The sequence below is a fragment of the Heterodontus francisci genome, chromosome 13, assembly GCF_036365525.1.
Source record: "Heterodontus francisci isolate sHetFra1 chromosome 13, sHetFra1.hap1, whole genome shotgun sequence".
Lineage (NCBI taxonomy): Eukaryota > Metazoa > Chordata > Chondrichthyes > Heterodontiformes > Heterodontidae > Heterodontus > Heterodontus francisci.
In genome coordinates, this window is record NC_090383.1 from 41,280,835 (window position 1) to 41,299,387 (window position 18,553).

An 18,553-nucleotide genomic window follows, 5' to 3' on the forward strand; every position below is an offset into this window, starting at 1 on the left:
CAGTCTCTGTCCATTCTCATTCATCCTTCCAATGCCATAGCGCCCAAGGCAGGAGGGCCATGAGTCATGGTAGGCCCCAACCCTGGCATTAAAGTCCCCCAGCAGGAACAGGTGTTCTGTATTGGGGATGCTACTAATGATATTATGGAGTTCCTCGTAGAACTGGTCTTTAGCTTCATGTGGGGAGCAGAGTGTTGGAGCATAGATGCTGAGTAGGTGTACTGGACCAGAGGTGGTGAACAGTCGGATGGACAGTATGCATTCCGAGCCATTTGAGGGTGGCTCTATCATGCTGAGCAAAGAGATTCTGACGGCGAAGCCCACTCCATGCTGTCTTGGTTCTTCAGGATCCCTACCCTGCCAGAAGAAGGTGTAGACTTGCTCTCTTAGAGATCCACTCTCAGGGAGGCGTGTCTCCTGAAGTGCTGCTTTGTCCACATTGAATCTGCTGAGCTCGTTGTTAATGATGGCAGTTTTCCGAGAAACGTTGATTTGTGTAAGTCTTCCAACAGGCCAGGACACATAGTTCTGACGTTCCAGCTTGCAAAACGTAGGGCTTACAGTCCACTTGTCGGGCAATGACCCTGAGCTCCAAGTACCCATTGAAGCAGATGGACTGTGGCGGGACAGAACCTTACTGACCAGGGGCTACAGGTTTGAGGCGGGCGGTAGCTGTCCAGTGAGATGCGATGACCTCTCCCACCGACAAAGGCAACCCGTGGCGGCCAATCTCTACGCCAATTGGGCTGGACGTATAGCCCGTAACTGCTGCCTTCATGTTGTTTTGATCGCTGTGAGGCGACTATGGAGTGACCTCTCCATGGAGCATGCCTGGACGGATGTATGGAGGTTGTGAGTTGCCCAAGCGTCAAAACCCCCCTCTCGGCCATCCTGGAGGGGTCCAACAGAGTGCAGAGCATGACGTTTGGCACCGGTATGGCTGCAGGAACTGCCGGAAACATGCCAAAGGTGACACATGACTGCCTTCGGGGTTCCGCTTCGGATTTGCTGTTGGGGTTTACTCCCTTAGCCTTGGTCTCTCCCGAGATGCCCACAAGGCAGTGGGGCTGTTAGGGCCTCTGCTCAGGGGTAGGTAGATGCCGGTGGGAGGAGGTGGGGGCAAGGGGGTGCGGGGCGGAACGGGGTGCGAGGGGGAAGGACTGGAGGGAAGAGGGTGCGAGGGGGAGCTGGGAAGGGGGCTGCAGGGGAGTAGGGAAGGGGGTGCAGGGGAAGGGGGTGCAAGGAGAAGATGGTGTGAGGGGGGAGCTGGGAAGGGGGTGCGAGGGGTTGTGGAGAGGGGGAGCGAGGGGGCTGAGCTGGGAGGGGGGGAGGGGGTTTGGGAAGGGGGTGCAGGTAATAAAACATAGCTGTAAAATTGAGCAGCCTCTCCTCAGCAGGCAGTGGCACTGTCATCCTGGATTCCATCCCTTCCCAGGATCTTGCTACCATCCCAGAAGTTGAGGAGCTGCCACAACCCTGGGGTCGCCTCAGGGTGCTGAAAAATGGATTTTGGAACTTGGGATCGTCATTGCTGCTTTGGTGGACGGGCTCCCCGAACACAGCCATATGGTCTTCCTGTCCTTCGACGATATGATACCGATGCCGGATTTATTGGTTATACTGAAGGATTATACACTGTAAGCTAAAGCAACATCTTAAAGGACTATGCTCCATGCATTTCAGTAATATGCTGAAGGTCTATGCTCTGTTAGTCGGTGCAATAGTCTGAAGCACTCTACTCTATGAGCCTCTTCAAAATAAAGTTAACTGCAATGTACACCAGCATGAGTCACCACCATCATAGCATAATCTCACTGCATCTGCTATCACTATCCAAAAAACCACGCCACTATTCCATTTTATCTTTAATTTCTCAATTCTTCCTCATACTGTTCTGCTGGCATATGCTCTCAGATCTTTGGCAATTTCACACAGAATTTGGACAGGTACATGGGTGGCTGTAATCCAGCCTGACTCCAATTTTCACTTTCTCCACCCTGACAGTCAAAATACCCAAATTCTCTCTCCAAACTATGTTCAGAAACCTATGTGGGAAAACTATTGAAGAATGGTTTCATGGTCACCATTAGATAAGCTTTTAATTCAAGACTGAATTCAGATTTCACCATCTGCCATGGTGGGATTCATACCCATGTCCCTGGAACATCAGCCTGGGCTCTGGATTACTAATCCAGTGACACTACCATTACACCACCTCCTCCACTAAATACAAGTTTTTTTTTCAAGTAACACCATGGGATCTTTTATATCCGGCTGTGAGTATGGAGCCTCAGCTTAACAGCTCATCCAAAAAACAGATCAGTCTATGGGGCAAACACCTGTATGTCAGGGCGTGTTTCGCACATTGTTCTGGGGCATTTACACCCAGTTCTGCCCAAGCTTGACAAGGCACTGACTTTGGGGAGGAAATGAATTATATTAGAAGTCTCAGTTGTAGGGAAACCAGCCGAGACCCCTGACAACATGATATAAATGAGGGCTTTTTGGGCCCTTGCCCCAACATTTACCCCCTCCCCTAGCCAGTAATCCCGGGTGGACGCCGCTTGACTGGGCGACAGGCCTCACTCCGGGAGACCAGAAACAAGCGCCCAAGCCTTCAGGTTATAACAGTGAGTGCCTCCAACGCCCAGCACCGGCGGCAGCGCCTGGATCCCGAGGCCCCGCTCCCACTTGACTGGGAATCACAGGAAGCGGGCGGGCGGCCCGGGGCCTTTCCGGGGGAAGTCCATTATTCTTTCAGGCACCGAGAGTAAGAGATCAGCTTCCACATCCGGTAGGCCATCGCCTGAGCGTGACCTGGAAAAGCTTCAGCCGCCCGCCCCACACCGGCACAGAGAGAGCGCAGAGCTCGGCCCCCGGCCTCCGATAGGCAGCCAGCGCTTCAATTCCCTGCTCCGTACTCGGTAAGCAGCGGGGGTGAGAGCGGCAGTCGGAGTGAGTGAGCACGGCGCCCGGGCGGCACAGTGGCGCAGTGGTTAGCACTGCAGCCTCACAGCTCCAGCGACCCGGGTTCAATTCCAGGTACTGCCTGTGTGGAGTTTGCAAGTTCTCCCTGTGTCTGCGTGGGTTTCCTCCGGGTGCTCTGGTTTCCTCCCACAAGCCAAAACTTGCAGGTTGGTAGGTAAATTGGCCATTATAAATTGCCCCTAGTATAGGTAGGTGGTAGGGAAATATAGGGACAGGTGTGGATGTGGTAGAAATACGGGATTAGTATAAATGGGTGGTTGATGGTCGGCACAGACTCGGTGGGCTGAAGGGCCTGTTTCAGTGCTGTATCTCTAAACATAAACAAAATTCTAAATGACTATACTCTATCAGCTATTACGATACACTGTGGAATGAGCTCAATGCGCTACTGCATTGTACTGAAGCATTATACTTTCAGAGCTTCTGCAATATACTTCAGGACGATGCTCAATCTGCTACTGCAATATTCCAGAGCCCTATACACTGTGAGCATTTACAATTTTTTAATTTATTGAGAGATACAGCACTCAAACAGGCCCTTCGGCCCACCGAGTCTGTGCCGACCAACAACCACCCATTTATACAAATCCTATAGTAATCCCATATTCCCGACCTACACTAGGGGCAATTTACAACGGCCAATTTACCTATCACCTGCAAGTCTTTGGCTGTGGGAGGAAACTGGAGCGCCCGGGGAAAACCCATGCGGTCACAGGGAGAACTTGCAAACTCCACACAGGCAGTACCCAGAATCGAACCCGGGTCCCTGGAGCTGTGAGGCTGCGGTGCTAACCACTGCGCCAATGCTGAAGGATTATACACTGTGAGCTAAAGCAACATCTTAAAGGACTATGCTCAATGCATTTTAGTAATATGCTGAAGATCTATGCTCTGTTAGCCGCTGCAATAGTCTGAAGCACTATACTCTATAAGCTTCTTCTATATATTTCAGGATGATGCTCTATCTGCTACTGCAATATTCCGGAGCACTATACACTGTGAGCATTTGCAATATTTGAAAGGACAAAACTCTATCAACGCTTACGATTTACTGAAGAATTGTGCTCAATTAGCTTGCTGTAGTATAGCGTGAAAGATTGTACACTGTGAGCTAAAGCAATATCTTAAAGGACTATGGTCTATGTATTTCAGTAATATGTTGATGCTCTATGCTGTATTCGCTACTACAATAGTCTGAAGCACTATGCTCTCAGATATACTGAAGGACTATATGAAATACTGACATCTGGTGCTCAACGAGCTAATGCATTATATTGAAGGATTATACCCTGTACACTAAAGCAATATCTTAAAGAACTATAAGCTTCTGTAATATACTGAAGGACTATAATCTATGAGCTTCTGCAATATCCTAAAGGTATATACTCTATCAGTTACTCTGATAATCTGAAGGATTAAGCTGACTGAGCTACTGCAATATTCTGAAGGCCTATACATTGTGAGCTGAAGCAATATTCTGAAGAACTATGCTCTATGACCTTCGGCAATATACCATGTTCTGTGGGCCATAGCATTATACCGAAGGACTATACACTCTGATCTAAAGCAATATCCTGAAGGACTATGCTCTATGAGCTTCTGCAATATCCCAAAGGAGTACACTCTAACAGTTATACTGCGATTATACTGAAGGATGGTGGTCAATGAGCAGCTGCATTATTCTGAAGGACTATGCACTGTGAACTGAAGCAATATCTTAAAGGACTATGCTTGATGACCTTCTGCAATATACTGAAGGAGCATGCTCTATGAGCTACTGCATTATATTGAAGGACTATACCCTGTAAGCTAAAGCAATATCTTAAACGACTATGCCTTATGAGCTTCTGTAATGTACTAACGGACTATGCTCTATTAAGTTACTGCAATATTCTGAATGACTATAATCTATGAGCCTTTGCAATATACTCTGTTAGTTACAGCAAGATTCTGAGGGATAATAATCGATGAGCTTCTGCAATTTCCTAAAGGAGTACACTTTATCAGTTACTATGATATACGAAAGGATGGTGCTCTATGAGCTGCTGCATTATACTGAAGCACTGTGAGCTGAAGCAATAGTGTTAGAATTTGACATTAGGTTTTGGTGTTAGTATTAGGGTTAGAGTTAGGGTTAGGATTAGGGCTAGAGCTAGGGTTGGGGTTAGGGTTATAGTTAGGGGCTGGGGTTAGGGTTAACGGTATGTCCAGGGTTAGGGTTAGATTAGGGTTAGGTTTAGGGTTGGGGTTAGGGTTCGGGCAAGTGTTAGGATTAGGGATAGCATTAGGGTAAGGGTTAGGGTTTAACGTTAGGGTTATGGTAAGGGTTCGGGTTTAACGTTAGGGTTAGGGTTAGAGTTTGGTATTAGGGTTAGGGTTCAGGTTTCAGGTGAGGGTCAAGGTTAAGGCTAGGGTTAGGGTTTGAGTTAGGGCTAGTATTAGGGTTAGGCATTAGGGTTAGGGTTTGAGTTAGGGCTAGTATTAGGGTTAGGCATTAGGGTGAGGGTTAAGGTTAGGATTAGGGTTAGGATTTGGGTTAGGGCTATCACTAGCGCTAGTGTTAGGACTAGGTTAGGGTTAGGTTTAGGGTTAGTGTTCGTTAGGGTTTGGGTTAGGGTGAGGGTCAGGCTTCCGGTTAGGGTTAGCCCTTAGGGTTGGGGCTGGGTCCGCAAGAGTTATTCATTTGTTAGGTCTAGGTCCGGATCTGGGTCGGGGGTGGGGGGTTTTGGGTAGGTTAGGAATAGGTGGGGGGGTGGGTTGGTCGGTTAGGAATAGGTGGAGGGTTTGGTAGGTTAGGAATAGACTTTGGGTTATGGGGAAGGTTTCGGGTTACGCTTAGGGTTGTGGGGGTTTTTTTTGGTTTAGGCCTTAGGGTTAGGGCTGGGTCCAGGGGAAAGGGTTATATTGATGTTGTGGGGGGTTGGGTTAGGGATTGGGGATGAGGCATCAGGCTTTAGGTTTTAGGGTTAGGCTTAGGATTAGTTCTAGGGCTAGCCTTAGGGTTGGGCTTCAGGTTACGTGTTGGAGTTGGGGCTGTGATCAGGGCATTAGGCTTTGGGGTTAGGCCTTAGGATTGGGGATGGGTCCGGGGCGGGGGTTACATGAATGTTGTGGGGATTTGGGTTAGGGCTAGGGTGAGGGTTTGGGTCGGGGCTTTGGGCCTAGGGGCGGGGGCTTAGGTTTCGGTCTTGGGGTTCAGGATTAGGGGACATTAGGGTTAGGGCTGGGTCTGGAGGCGAGGGTCACACTGGGTCAGTCACGGTCGTCGGCATGGGTCAGGCATCTGGGACAACCTAAGGGTTTGGTCGCATCAAGATCTAGGTTAGCATTAGGGTATTTGGGCAACAGGGGTTTGTCTAGGGTTATACCATGATGTGTGTAACTAATTATGTCTTTTGTCATATTCAGCCTAGTCCATTTAGGTTTTGGGGTTTTAGATTGTTAAAATTGTTCAATTGGGTTGCCCAGTCCACCAATTTGCTTTGGATAGATGGGCTACTTGTAAGGCTAGCGTTAGTGTCCGAGATGGTTACGGATGGTGTACTGTGTTCCCATGGGTGTGTGAAGATCAGGATTGTTGTGCATGTGTTACATTTTAAGTACAGGTACAGAAATCTTTTGCTGTCCAGACCCTTTAGTAATCGGGTTTGTAACATTAAAATCCACCATCTCTCTTTTCTTTTCCTTTAGTATTGGTGTCCAATTCAAGTTAGTTTCAAGTCTCATGATTTCCAGGGACTGAATTCCATGTTGTATAAAATGTCTGGTTATCGCCTTTTCCTCCTTCCCTGTCTGGATGGAACTAAGGTGTCCCGTAAATCTAGTTCTTGAAGTGTTCCCTGTTTCTCCTATATATGTGGCACAGTTTACATCGAATTGCATAGACTACATTTTGTTGCTCGCATGTAATTCTTCGCTTTATTAAAGCGGTTTTTCCTCTGTTCTCGTTTTGTAACATTTTTAAGACCTTTAGGTGCTTACATGTTCCACATTGTCTGTCACCGCAATTTGGTACGACTTGTGCTTTTACTCTGCTACTGACCAATCATTTAGGTTTTTGCCTCTTTTGAAAGCTGATGTTACACTATATTGGCTCAGTGAATTAACCTCCCCTTTTAACTTACAAAATGGTTTCTCAGTGCCCTATTTATCTGTTGGGTTGTTGTGCAGTGTGTTGTAATCATCTTGTAGTTGGCCTATTTCGAGGCTGTGGGTTCTCTATTTCTGTCAGGAAATTGGACTTGATGTACCTGAGGAATCTTTTTGTGTACCCCCTCTGTCTCAGTGCAGTGAAAAGGGTAGTGACCACTTTGTTGAAATCTTCCAGTTTTGTCGCTATGCGGTGGAACCGCATGAGCTGTGACTTTACCAGTCCCCTAAGTGTCAGTTACCTTCAAGAATACTTTTGTTGCTAAGTTGTGACTGTTGTTCTCTAGTGGCAACTTGAAAACTGTAGTATCGAGAAAGTCAATGCTTTCCTTGTGTGTTGTGGCTTTGATTTTAATGGAGGGGTGATGATTATTGAGAATATTGATAAAATCTTATAATTCTGATTCTGTGTGGGTCCAAACACCCCATATATCATCCAAGTACCTATAATAGTGCCTGGGACACTTTTTGAAGACACTCTTCTCCCAGAACACCATGTAAATATTTGCATAAGCCGGGGCAAACTATTTGCCTTTAATTTGGAGGTAAGATGTCCCATCGAATTCAAAGCCATTTTTGTTAAACCCAGATGTAGTAGCTGGATTATAGCTCTATTTGGTCTGTTCGGGTGGGGAGATTTAGTGAGGGCATTTTTAACCGTCTGTATGCCTCTGTTTGTTTCTATATTTGTATATAGGCTTTCGATGTCCATCATAAAAAGTAGGGCAGTCGGGGGTATCGTCAGAGAGTTAACTATTTCTGTGAAGTGATATGTGTCCCTGATGTAACTGGGATGCTTCTGAGCCAAGGGGTTTAGAAAGGAATCAATGTATTCAGCTACCCTGTAGGATTCACTACCTCAATGTATTCAGCTACCCTGTAGGATTCACTACCACAGTCTGGCACAATGGGTCTTCCCGGTGGTATCTCCCCTGGAATTGTCCATGTAGCTGGATGTTTATGTATTTTGGACAGTATGTAAAACTTTCTGGGCCATGGTTGTTCCCCCTCTCAGGTACTCAACCTGTTTCTGTTTAATGCATTTCGACTTTTTGAGTTGCTCTAATATATTCTCAATTTCTTTTTGTGTTTCGTGGAAAATGGGTTTTGTTAATTTTAGTGTAGAGGTCCTTATTGTTTAATTGTCTGTGTGCTTCAAACAGGTACTATTGCTTGTCCATTATAACTATTCTCTTTGGCCTCCTTGTCTCGAGAGACAATGGGTAAGCGCCTGGAGGTGGTCAGTGGTTTGTGAAGCAGCGCCTGGAGTGGCTATAAAGGCCAATTCTAACTATACTGCTGTCCTTATCTTTTTTTTAGAGATACAGCACTGAAACAGGCCCTTCGGCCCACCGAGTCTGTGCCAAACATCAACCACCCATTTATACTAATCCTACACTAATCCCATATTCCTACCAAACATCCCCACCTGTCCCTATATTTCCCTACCACCTACCTATACTAGTGACAATTTATAATGGCCAATTTACCTATCAACCTGCAAGTCTTTTGGCTTGTGGGAGGAAACCGGAGCACCCGGAGAAAACCCACGCAGACACATGGAGAACTTGCAAACTCCAAACAGGCAGTACCCGGAATCGAACCCGGGTCCCTGGAGCTGTGAGGCTGCGGTGCTAACCACTGCGCCACTGTGCCGCCCTGCTGGTTTTATAATGATCGCCTGCCTTTCTCTTCTGGTGAGATTCTGTTTATCTTTCAATATGGGGATTTTTTCTATTTCTGATTGAGTTGCTCTCATAAAATTTAGTATCTCTGGGTGTATTTCAGTGTCTTGTGGGGTCCACTCTGATGATGGCATGAATGGTTGTTTGTCTGTAAATGAGTTACTGAAATAAACTGTCAGTTTAATTCTTCTGTAAAAGCTTTCTAGGTCATTCTGAATCTGCTTTTTACATAACTTTGTGACCGGCACAAATGTAAGACCCTTGTTTAGGATCCTTTTCTGTGTTTCCGTGGGGTTAAAAAGTTTGGAAATATTGACGATAGCTTCTCCTAAGTTAAGGAACTGTTTTTCTCGGGTTGCAGTCTTATTTAGTTTAAATGTTTCATCCATTTATTGATCATGATAAGTGCCGTATTATCTATCCAGTGAATGTGATCACTGCCTACCCTGAAGGACCTGGCAGTTATGGCTGGTATGTAAGACCGGGTTTTAATAAATTGATTTAACTGCCGGATTGTATCCATCTCCCCTTCTGGGAGTGATTGGCTGAAATTTATTTCAGGCACCCAATGCAACCTGTGCATTAAGAAATTTATTTTTAGCCACTTTTAGTAGAGTTTGTAGTTGCTTAATTGCAGTCAGTGGTCTTTGCATGCGGTGGTTAATGCCAATTGCCAGCACCACTTTTTTAATTTCTGGGGAAGGTCGTAATTTGTTTAGGACAGCTGTGGCATGAATGAATTTGGCTCCTGGAAAGCTGTCAATTTGTGTGATTGGGTTTGGTCAGCTTTTTATTTGGGAGAGATTAAAGTCCCCCATGATCAAGATTGGTTTAACAGGCTTGATTTGCCAAATTTTGTTTTTCTGGCAAGTATTAGGGTGCCTTGTCACTGGCTGTGGGTTGTCCCCATCAGAGTCAGACTTGGTTGCCATTCTGTCCCTGTGGTGGGGGTGAGCGTGCCATCATTGTCTCGGAGTCTACCCTGATAGGCACAGGGTCTGCGAATGCAGTCATAGGATTCGTCGGTGAGGTCGAGGATGTTGCCTGAGTTCGGCTCCTGCTTTGTCTCTGTGGTGGGGGTGCCCCTGTAGCCCTGGGGTGTAAACCTGTCAGGGTTCATCTGTCCGGTGGAGGAGGCCGTTGGCTCATTTCGGCCCTCTCTTAGTCTCTGTGGGAGGGGTTCATGCGTCACTGTAATGTTGGGGTACAAGTCAATCAAGGGGGTTGCCAGTGGAGTTGTAACGGTTGGCCTGGTTTGGTTCTGTCTCTGTGGCAAGGGCTGTTCTTCTACCATGGCCTCAGGGAACCAATATGTGGGGGAGCGATTCGTTGATGGGCTGGGGGTTGGGGTGGGGGATGATTCAGTCTGGTGGAAGTAGGGGCTTGGTGTGTTCAATTAGTCATAGTCTGATTTGGTATAGCCTGCTGTTGGCAGTTCCCCTCGCCATGCTGAGGCCTATGGGGCTCGGACTCCAGGGAAGCAGGCATGATGTCGAGGTCCAAGGTGGTGACCACATTAGGGGTTCGAGTACCCGGTCTATGGGGCGAGGCAGTCCTGGTCTGTGTGGCCAGATGGAGGATGTGTTTTCTTACCACATCCATTGTTTGAGCTTCAAATCTGTTCTTAAGGTTCTTTTTGTTCCAATTTATTGCTTTGGCAATGGCTTCCTGGAGCCGGTCAGTAATTTCTGTCATATGTCAGTCATCATCCAATTTCTTGAGGCTAAATTTATAATGCTCAATTAGAATTTGTCTTGTTTGTTTTGCCCAGTTTTCAGAATTTGAAGCCAATTTTCTCAGCGTTTCCTGTGATGGGTTTGCTAGTTTTATGAAAAATGTTAGTTTATCTGATTGTTTTATAATGCCTTTAGGAGGCTCACTTTGGCTCTCTAGTAACACCAGATGGTGAATCGTCTGGGCTATTTTATAGATTAGTCTAACTGTTGTAGCAAAACTATCTCTAATTAAGTTATCTCTAACCACTGCAAATATGCGTAAGCCAGAGCTATAATTCCTATACGCTGGGAAAGGCCCACGTTTTCTTTGCATATTACGTTGCATTGTCTGGGTGTAAAATGGTCAAGAGAAGTTACTGTGTGATGTCCCCTCGTAACAATACCCTACCGCAAGAAGGTTCTCCGGTATCCTGAAGTCCCTCTGCCCGGTCGCTCCTTCTCTCTCTCCTTCTTCAGGAAGGTTCTCCAGTGTCCCGAGGTCCCTCTGCCCGGTCGCTCCTTCTCCCTCTCCTTCTCTGGGAAGGTTCTCCGGTGTCCCGAAGTCCCTCTGCCCAGTCACTCCCGCTCTCTCTCCTTCTCCAGGAAGGTTCTCCGGTGTCCTGAAGGCCCTCTGCCCAGTTGCTCCTTCTCTCTCCCTTGCTCTCCCTCTCTTTCTCTCCAACCTGTGAAAAAAATCTCTCTTTGACTCAACGAGTGCTCCAGCTTGGAACAGCATTTCCCGACATTTCACTGTTCACTGCAGCTTCATCAGGGGAAATGACTGAATTATTCCAGAATCTGTTGAATAAAGGTGAGTGAGCTGGCTGACCCCTCCCCATGTTAAATGTGATTGGTGGGAAAAGTCCCCTTGTCCTGAAACAATTGGGCTGTTTTTAAATTTAATTGACCCATTGAGAAGTGTGGTCTGTGCATTGAGCCCCTGCAAAAAAAACACCCGAGTTACCATAGTAGCAGAGCCCCACCACATGTTGGGTCCACCCTGTGCTCCCGAACCTCTGCAGAAAAACCCAGTCCTGAAACAAAAGGAAACAATTGGACTGCTTTTATATTTAATTAGCCCACTGGGCTTGAAACAATTGCGCTGTTTTTAAGTTTAAATTTAAACAATTGGGCTGTTTTTAAATTTAATTGACCCATTGGGAAGTGTGGTCTGTGCATTGAGCCCCTGCAAAAAATATACCCTAGATACCATGGTAGCAGAGCTCCACCACATGTTGGGTCCACCCTGTGTTCCCGAACCTCTGCAAAAAAACCTCCCAGTCCTGAAACAAAAGGAAACAATTGGACTGCTTTTAAATTTAATTAGCCCACTGGGCTTGAAACAATTGCATCGTTCTTAAGTTTTTTAAGTTTAAATTTAAATGACCCAATGGAAAGCCTGGTCTGTGCATTTGTGTCCCTCCAAAAAAACCTGGTTGCCATGGTAACTGAACCCTGCCACATGCTGGGTCACCCTGGGTTCAACAAGAAAAAAAACCACAAAAAACCTCCCAGTCCCGGGACATTCATCTGCAGTCAGTCTGGCCAGAGAGTCACCAGACAACTGCAGCACCTCCCCGAGACCCAGATCCTGACCCAGGCACCGGATCCTCACCCGACATGCCCGAGGCCGAAACCAATCCCCCAAAAAAGAAATCCATGGCCCTGCCGGGAACCCCGTCCACATGACCACTCTCCCGGCAAGTAAACTGATCGGTTGCCTTCGTAACCCAGCGCAACTATGTGGTAGGCCCTTGCAGCATCTATAAATTTAGATTCTAAATTTAAAGTGTAGAAGTAGAAAAGGATTGAATTATAATTAATATTGACCTGGCTATCTAAGAGGGGGGATTTGATTATAATTAAAATTGACCTGCCTATTTAAGAGGTCTGTGACCCTACACCTGTTACACTCAGGTGTTAATTTAAAATTTTGATTTATCTGTTGCATAATTATTTGGAAATGGAATGGGAATTGGATGTATCCCTGGGGGTGAAGGGCATACAAGGTTGGTGCAGGGGTGTGAGGTTAGGCACGACTGTGTGAGGACAGAATAATGGGGACATTTAAGGTGAAATAATTAATCAATTATGTACTACCAACAAACTAACCTCGGAGCTGCAGAGACAGCTATCAGAACTAATAAAGTAACTTCAGTGCTGCATAGACAGCTTATCAGTAGAAGCAGACTAACAAGCAGAAACTAACAGGACAGCTGCAGACTGTTTAATAGTAAATTGTATAGTAATCAGCCTAACGGTCCAAGGAGATAGAGGGATGAGAAACTGCTAGAGTAAGGAGGTGCAACAAATTGACAAGGCAGTACCCCAATCAGGCCATGACACCAAGAAACTGCAAAGTTTGTAAACCAATTAGGAACATAAAGGGGGTGTCACTGATTTGTATGAAGAACTATAAGAAAGGCTTGATTCCCCTGCTCAGGCAGGCGAGGCGAGGCATTGTTGTTGTTCGCTTTGCTGATGATGCAACCATTTCGTACTGCAATAAAGTTTCTTAAAGCTGCAGTCGGACTTCGTCTCTCTTTGTGTAACTAATGGAATCCAACAACTTGGCGTAGTTGGCAGGATCGCTGGAGGATAAAGGCTGAAGCCACAGACATCGGACCTATATCGGCGCCCTGGAGGTAAGGGCTCCTCTTTACGTTAAAAGTCCTTGGTCGTTGTCTAAATTACGGTTCCCTGACACGCGATCCCGAACCTGGCGGTATTTGATGGAAATACCTACTGTTCTTTTGCGGCTCGAGACCCCTTTATAGACGTCTAACTTGGTGGTATTTGGTGAAATACCTATTCGGCGGAAAAGCCCAATGGCTCAAGACCTATCTCCCTACTCAAATTGATAGAACGACAGACGAAGGCAACCGACAGTTACCAACTACCATCAAAGGGGGGCGAGCCCCACCTGACGTTCCCGAAGATGAAATACTTCGGCAGTTAAAAGAATATGTAGAGCAACAGTTTAATCTGGCTAAAGCGTACACTGAAATTGGGCAAAAATATGGCACCTCCACGGGACAGTGGTCCCTAGAAGATATAGAGTCTGGGGAAAAACAACCCGTTTAAAGGATAAACAACGGACCCAATGGTCCCTAGCCGTAATGGGCCAGATTCGGCAGCGCAATGAGATTATGCGACAAGCCCAATGTGATCGTGACCTAACGAGTGCAAAGGATCAACTGAAGGCGGTCTGCGGACAACTGAAAAAGAAAAAGCTCAAATCGGAACAGCTGGGGGCTGAAAAACAATCTGAAAAGGAAAGGCTAGAGATTTAAATTAAACAGCATAAAAAACAACTACAAGACCAGCAGACGACCCAACCGAACGGACTGGGACAGCTCTGCGAACCCCGCCGACCACCTCCAACTAACTTGTATCCGAGTTTGAAGGCGTTACAAAAGGAACAACGGAAGATGCAACTGCGTGAAGCAGGTCTAGCGGGAGCCGAGTCTTCCAGCGAAGAAAGTGACGTTACCGTTTCCGCGACTAGCTCCCCTTAAACAGAAACGCGTTAAGGTCAAGACGGGAAAGAGAACTGTGAACGGTAACGAGGTCACCAAGGCCGAGCACAACACGTACTGGACACACGTCCTGGCTGCCCGAGAAAAGGGGCGGCACAGTGGCGCAGTGGTTAGCACCGCAGCCTCACAGCTCCAGCGACCCGGGTTCAATTCCGGGTACTGCCTGTGTGGAGTTTGCAAGTTCTCCCTGTGTCTGCGTGGGTTTCCTCCGGGTGCTCCGGTTTCCTCCCACATGCCAAAGACTTGCAGGTTGATAGGTAAATTGGCCTTTATAAATTGCCCCTAGTATAGGTAGGTGGTAGGGAAATAGAGGGACTGGTGGGGATGTGGTAGGAATATAGAATTAGTATAGGATTAGTACAAATGGGTGGTTGATGGTCGGCACAGACTCGGTGGGCCGAAGGGCCTGTTTCAGTGCTGTATCTCTAAAAAAAAATCGACAAGTGGTCCACAAGATTGCCCGACCCGAAGAAAGGGGGTCTGAAAACGTGGGAGCAGCTGGAACGATTAAAGGGAATTTATGATCTCTACCCATGGGACGGGGTACAGATTCTGACCGTAATGGTGCCCGGGCGAGCGAGCCGAAAGCTAAGGAGAGAGGTCCAAATTGCTTTGGGTGAAGATGGTCAACTACTAGATGCCGGATGGACTGCGATTAACAAGTGGTTGCGAGAGTTTTGTCCTGCAAAAACAGACTGGGGCAAAATTGCAGCCTGTCAGCAGAAGAACTCCGAGGAAGTGCGGGAGTATGAAGAGAGGTTTAGGTCCACCTGGGTGGAATACTCAGGGATAGCAGACCCTGCTCCAGAGGAGCTGGACGACACCAGTTTTGGGCACTTAAACATTTTTGTTGCTGGGCGAAAGCCAGAATTGTCTAAAAGACTGAAGGCCAGCCTACCGGATTGGGACGCAGTAAGAGTAAAATACTCAGTTAATTGACAGATGCGCTCAGCTGGACAGGGATATGGAAGTCAAGCTTCGAGCCCTGCAGACGGATCCAGTACCGAAAGAGCCTGACAAAGAGCAAGATAGGTGACCCGGCCTCTGTTACTACTGCAGGAAGGATGGCCATTGGGTTAAGACGTGTAAAGCGAGAGGGCGAGGCAGAGGACGCCAAGGATGCAACCCGGCACCCAAACTAGCTCCCTCCCCTGATGCCGATGACCTCTTTGAGAAGTTCAAACAGTTGACGCCCCAGCAACAGAAGGAGATGTCCTCCTTACTCGATGCGAGAAAAAACTAGAGGAGCCCTCCCTCGCCTTTTCAGCGCCTCTCCTGGCACTAATAGAAAATAGAAAAGATGGATTCTATGTAACTGCGAGGGTGGGCGATCAAGACATTGACTTCTTATTGGAAACCGGAGCCGAATTAATGTGCCTACCTCAACGATACGGAAACTCCCTACCGATGGACGGTAAGACTAAAAGAGCTCACGGTGCTGGGGGCCACGGGTTGGTAATTAAGAAGACCCAGCCCGTACACATTGGTCTTGGTCCGCACGAATTGATAACACTGGTCTGGATAGGCCCGGTGGACCAAGCCCTTCTCGGTATGGATGTTCTCACCCAGCTGAACTCCTCGTTGTATTTCGAAGGCGGCCAGGTAACTTGGTCTATCAAAAGTTTGAAGAAGGAGGAGCTGAGGGAGCACCCAATATGGGCCCAGGATAAGAACGATTGTGGGCTACTTCAAATGGAATCGGCAACGTTTACAGGATCCGCTCCGTCCTGTACGAAGCAATACCCCATCAGTCAAACATCTATTGCAGGAATCTTACCCGTAATTAGACAGCTAGAGGAGCGAGGCATGCTGGTTAAGACACACAGTACCTCAAACAGCCCTGTGTGGCCAGTACGGAAACCAAACGGGACTTGGCAGCTTACTGTCAACTACAGAAAGGCTAACCATTATATTAATCAAAAGGCCCCTCTGGTAGCTGACCCCTCTGTGGTATTTAATGCCCTGAAGCCGGAACACAAATGGTTCTCTGTTTTCGATATGGCCCACAGATTTTGGTCAGTGCCACTGGCACCTGAGGTTCAACCGTGGTTCGCCTTTACCATACAACAACAGTATACCTGGACACGGCTGCCGCAGGGTTTCCACAACAGCCCGACGGTATTTCAGATGGCCCTACAAAACCATTAGAGGGAGTTACCTTCCATGCACTCAACAATCATCCAGTACGTGGACGACATTCTGTTAGTCTCTGAGACAGAAGAACAGCATGAACAAGATCTGCGTACCCTGCTGAACCACCTTCATCAGAGAGGACACAAGGCCAGTAACGACAAAGCACAGATAGCAGAAGAAGAGGTCGTGTACTTGGGACAAAAGATTTCAAAGGCAAAGAGAGAACTCACCCAGGCCAGGACCACCGCCATTCGAGCTGCCAAACAGCACATCACTATCCAGGAGCTTAGGTCCTTTTTGGGTTTGTGCAACTTCAACAGAAACTGGATCGACTCCTACACACAGCTGGCTCAACCATTAACCGATCTCTTGAAGGGAAAGCGGGCCTCTAAAGAATCAGTTACCCTCACCAAAGAACAACAAGAAGCTTTCGAAAACTTAAAGAGGGCTTTGTGCTCAGCGCCAGCCCTGGGAATCTCCGACAACGGGAAACCGTTCACCGTACACGAAACAGAGGGATATATGACTGCCATACTGTCACAGGAGCACGGTGACAAACAGAGACCTATTGGATATTATTTGAAAAGACTGGACACAGTCGCCCTAGGATGGGTCAGTTGCTTAAGAGCCATGCCAGGCGGTGATGGCTACTGCAGGTCTGGTATTAAATCAAAAGTTAACCATTAAGTATCCGCACACAGTCCACACATTGCTATTCATGAAAAGAGTATCCCAAATGACAGCAGCCAGATGGACCCGTTGGACAACAGTCCTAGAAGCTCCCAATGTCCAAATCGTCCGGGCCAGCCCGGTAAATCTGGCTACTGTGCTCCCATGGCCTGAAGAGATGGAGGAAGAAGAACATGATTGTGTGGAGGTTATGGAAGGAACAGAGGAGGTAACCCTAGCGGCAGAGGAAGCATTGCTTAACCCAGATTTAATCCGAATCTTTTTGCAGCGGCGACAAGGAAAGCGAGGTGGCAGCTGGCGGCGACAGGGAGAGCGAGTTGGTAGCTGGGTAAGTGAGTTTACAACTTATATAAACTTACCTTTTTGTTTTGGCGGTTTCTTTTTGCAGCGGCGACAGGAGAGCGAGGTGGCAGCTGGGTAAGTAAGTCCTATATATTTGGGCAGCGGCTGAACCCAAGACACTACACCTGTAGTGTCTCCCACCCGCCCTCCTCCTCTAACCAAAAAAAAAAGGACTCGGTGGTGTGCAGATAAGGTAAGGCTTCTTCTACTTTTTTTTTCATGTGATTGGTGAAAACTTTCGTTCCTTTATCGTTTATCTAAGTTAAGACTAACTTAAGCTTAAGATTGAAAATGGCAGGAGATCTCAGACCCGTGTTATGCTCCTCTTGCTCAATGTGGGAGCTCAGGGACACGGCTGATGTCCCTGACTCCTTCACGTGCTGGAAGTGTGTCCAGCTGCAGCTCTTGTTAGACTGCATGACGGCTCTGGAGCTGCGGATGGACTCACTTTGGAGCATCCGCGATGCTGAGGAGGTCGTGGATAGCACGTTTAGCGAATTGGTCACACCGCAGATTAGGATTGCTGAGGGTGAAAGGGAATGGGTGACCAAAAGGCAGAGAAAGAGCAGGAAGGCAGCGCAGGTGTCCCCTGCGGTCATCTCCCTTCAAAACAAGTGTACCGTTTTGGATACTGTTGAGGGAGATGGCTCACCAGGGGAAGGCAGCAGTAGCCAGGTTCATGGCACCGTGGCTGGCTCTGCTGTTCGGAAGGGCGGGAAAAAGAGTGGAAGGGCTATAGTCATCGGGGAATCGATTGTAAGGGGAGTAGATAGGCGGTTCTGTGGTCGAAAATGAGACTCCCGAATGGTATGTTGCCTCCCAGGTGCACGGGTCAGGGATGTCTCAAATTGGCTGCAGAACATTCTGAAAGGGGAGGGTGAACAGCCAGTTGTCGTTGTGCACATAGGCACCAATGATATAGGTAAAAAACGGGATGAGGTCCTACAAGCAGAATTTAGGGAGTTAGGAGCCAAATAAAAAGTAGGACCTCAGAGGTAGTAATCTCAGGATTGCTACCAGTACCACGTGATAGTCAGAGTAGAAATGAAAGAATAGTCAAGATGAATGCGTGGCTTGAGAGATGGTGCAGGAGGGAGGGGTTCAGATTTTTGGGACATTGGGACCAGTTCTGGGGGAGGTGGGACTATTACAAATTGGACGGTCTACACCTGGGCCGGACTGGAACCAATGTCCTTGGGGGTGCTTTTGCTAACGCTGTTGGGGAGGGTTTAAACTAATGTGGCAGGGGGATGGGAACCAAATGAGGTCAGTGGACAGTAAGCAGTTAGTAACTAAAGCCTGTAAGGAACGA

General features: G+C 47.5%; 1 protein-coding gene across 5 annotated transcripts in view; it reads left to right on the plus strand.

The window, feature by feature from the left end:
- The first annotated feature begins 2,644 nt into the window (after positions 1-2,644).
- The window catches only part of LOC137376342 (uncharacterized), a 58,194-nt gene continuing 42,285 nt past the window's right edge, over positions 2,645-18,553 (plus strand). For 2 of the 5 annotated variants that reach the window (XR_010976184.1, XM_068044694.1), the window contains exon 1: positions 2,645-2,924. Coding sequence is in view for 1 of the 5 variants with exons in the window: in XM_068044692.1 (XP_067900793.1) it covers positions 16,853-17,227 (375 nt within the window). In the remaining 4 variants the exon portion in view is untranslated. Of the gene's footprint in view, positions 2,925-3,940; positions 5,686-16,819; positions 17,228-18,553 lie in introns of those variants that run through there. The other 3 variants (XR_010976181.1, XM_068044692.1, XR_010976182.1) reach the window with 2 other exon arrangements.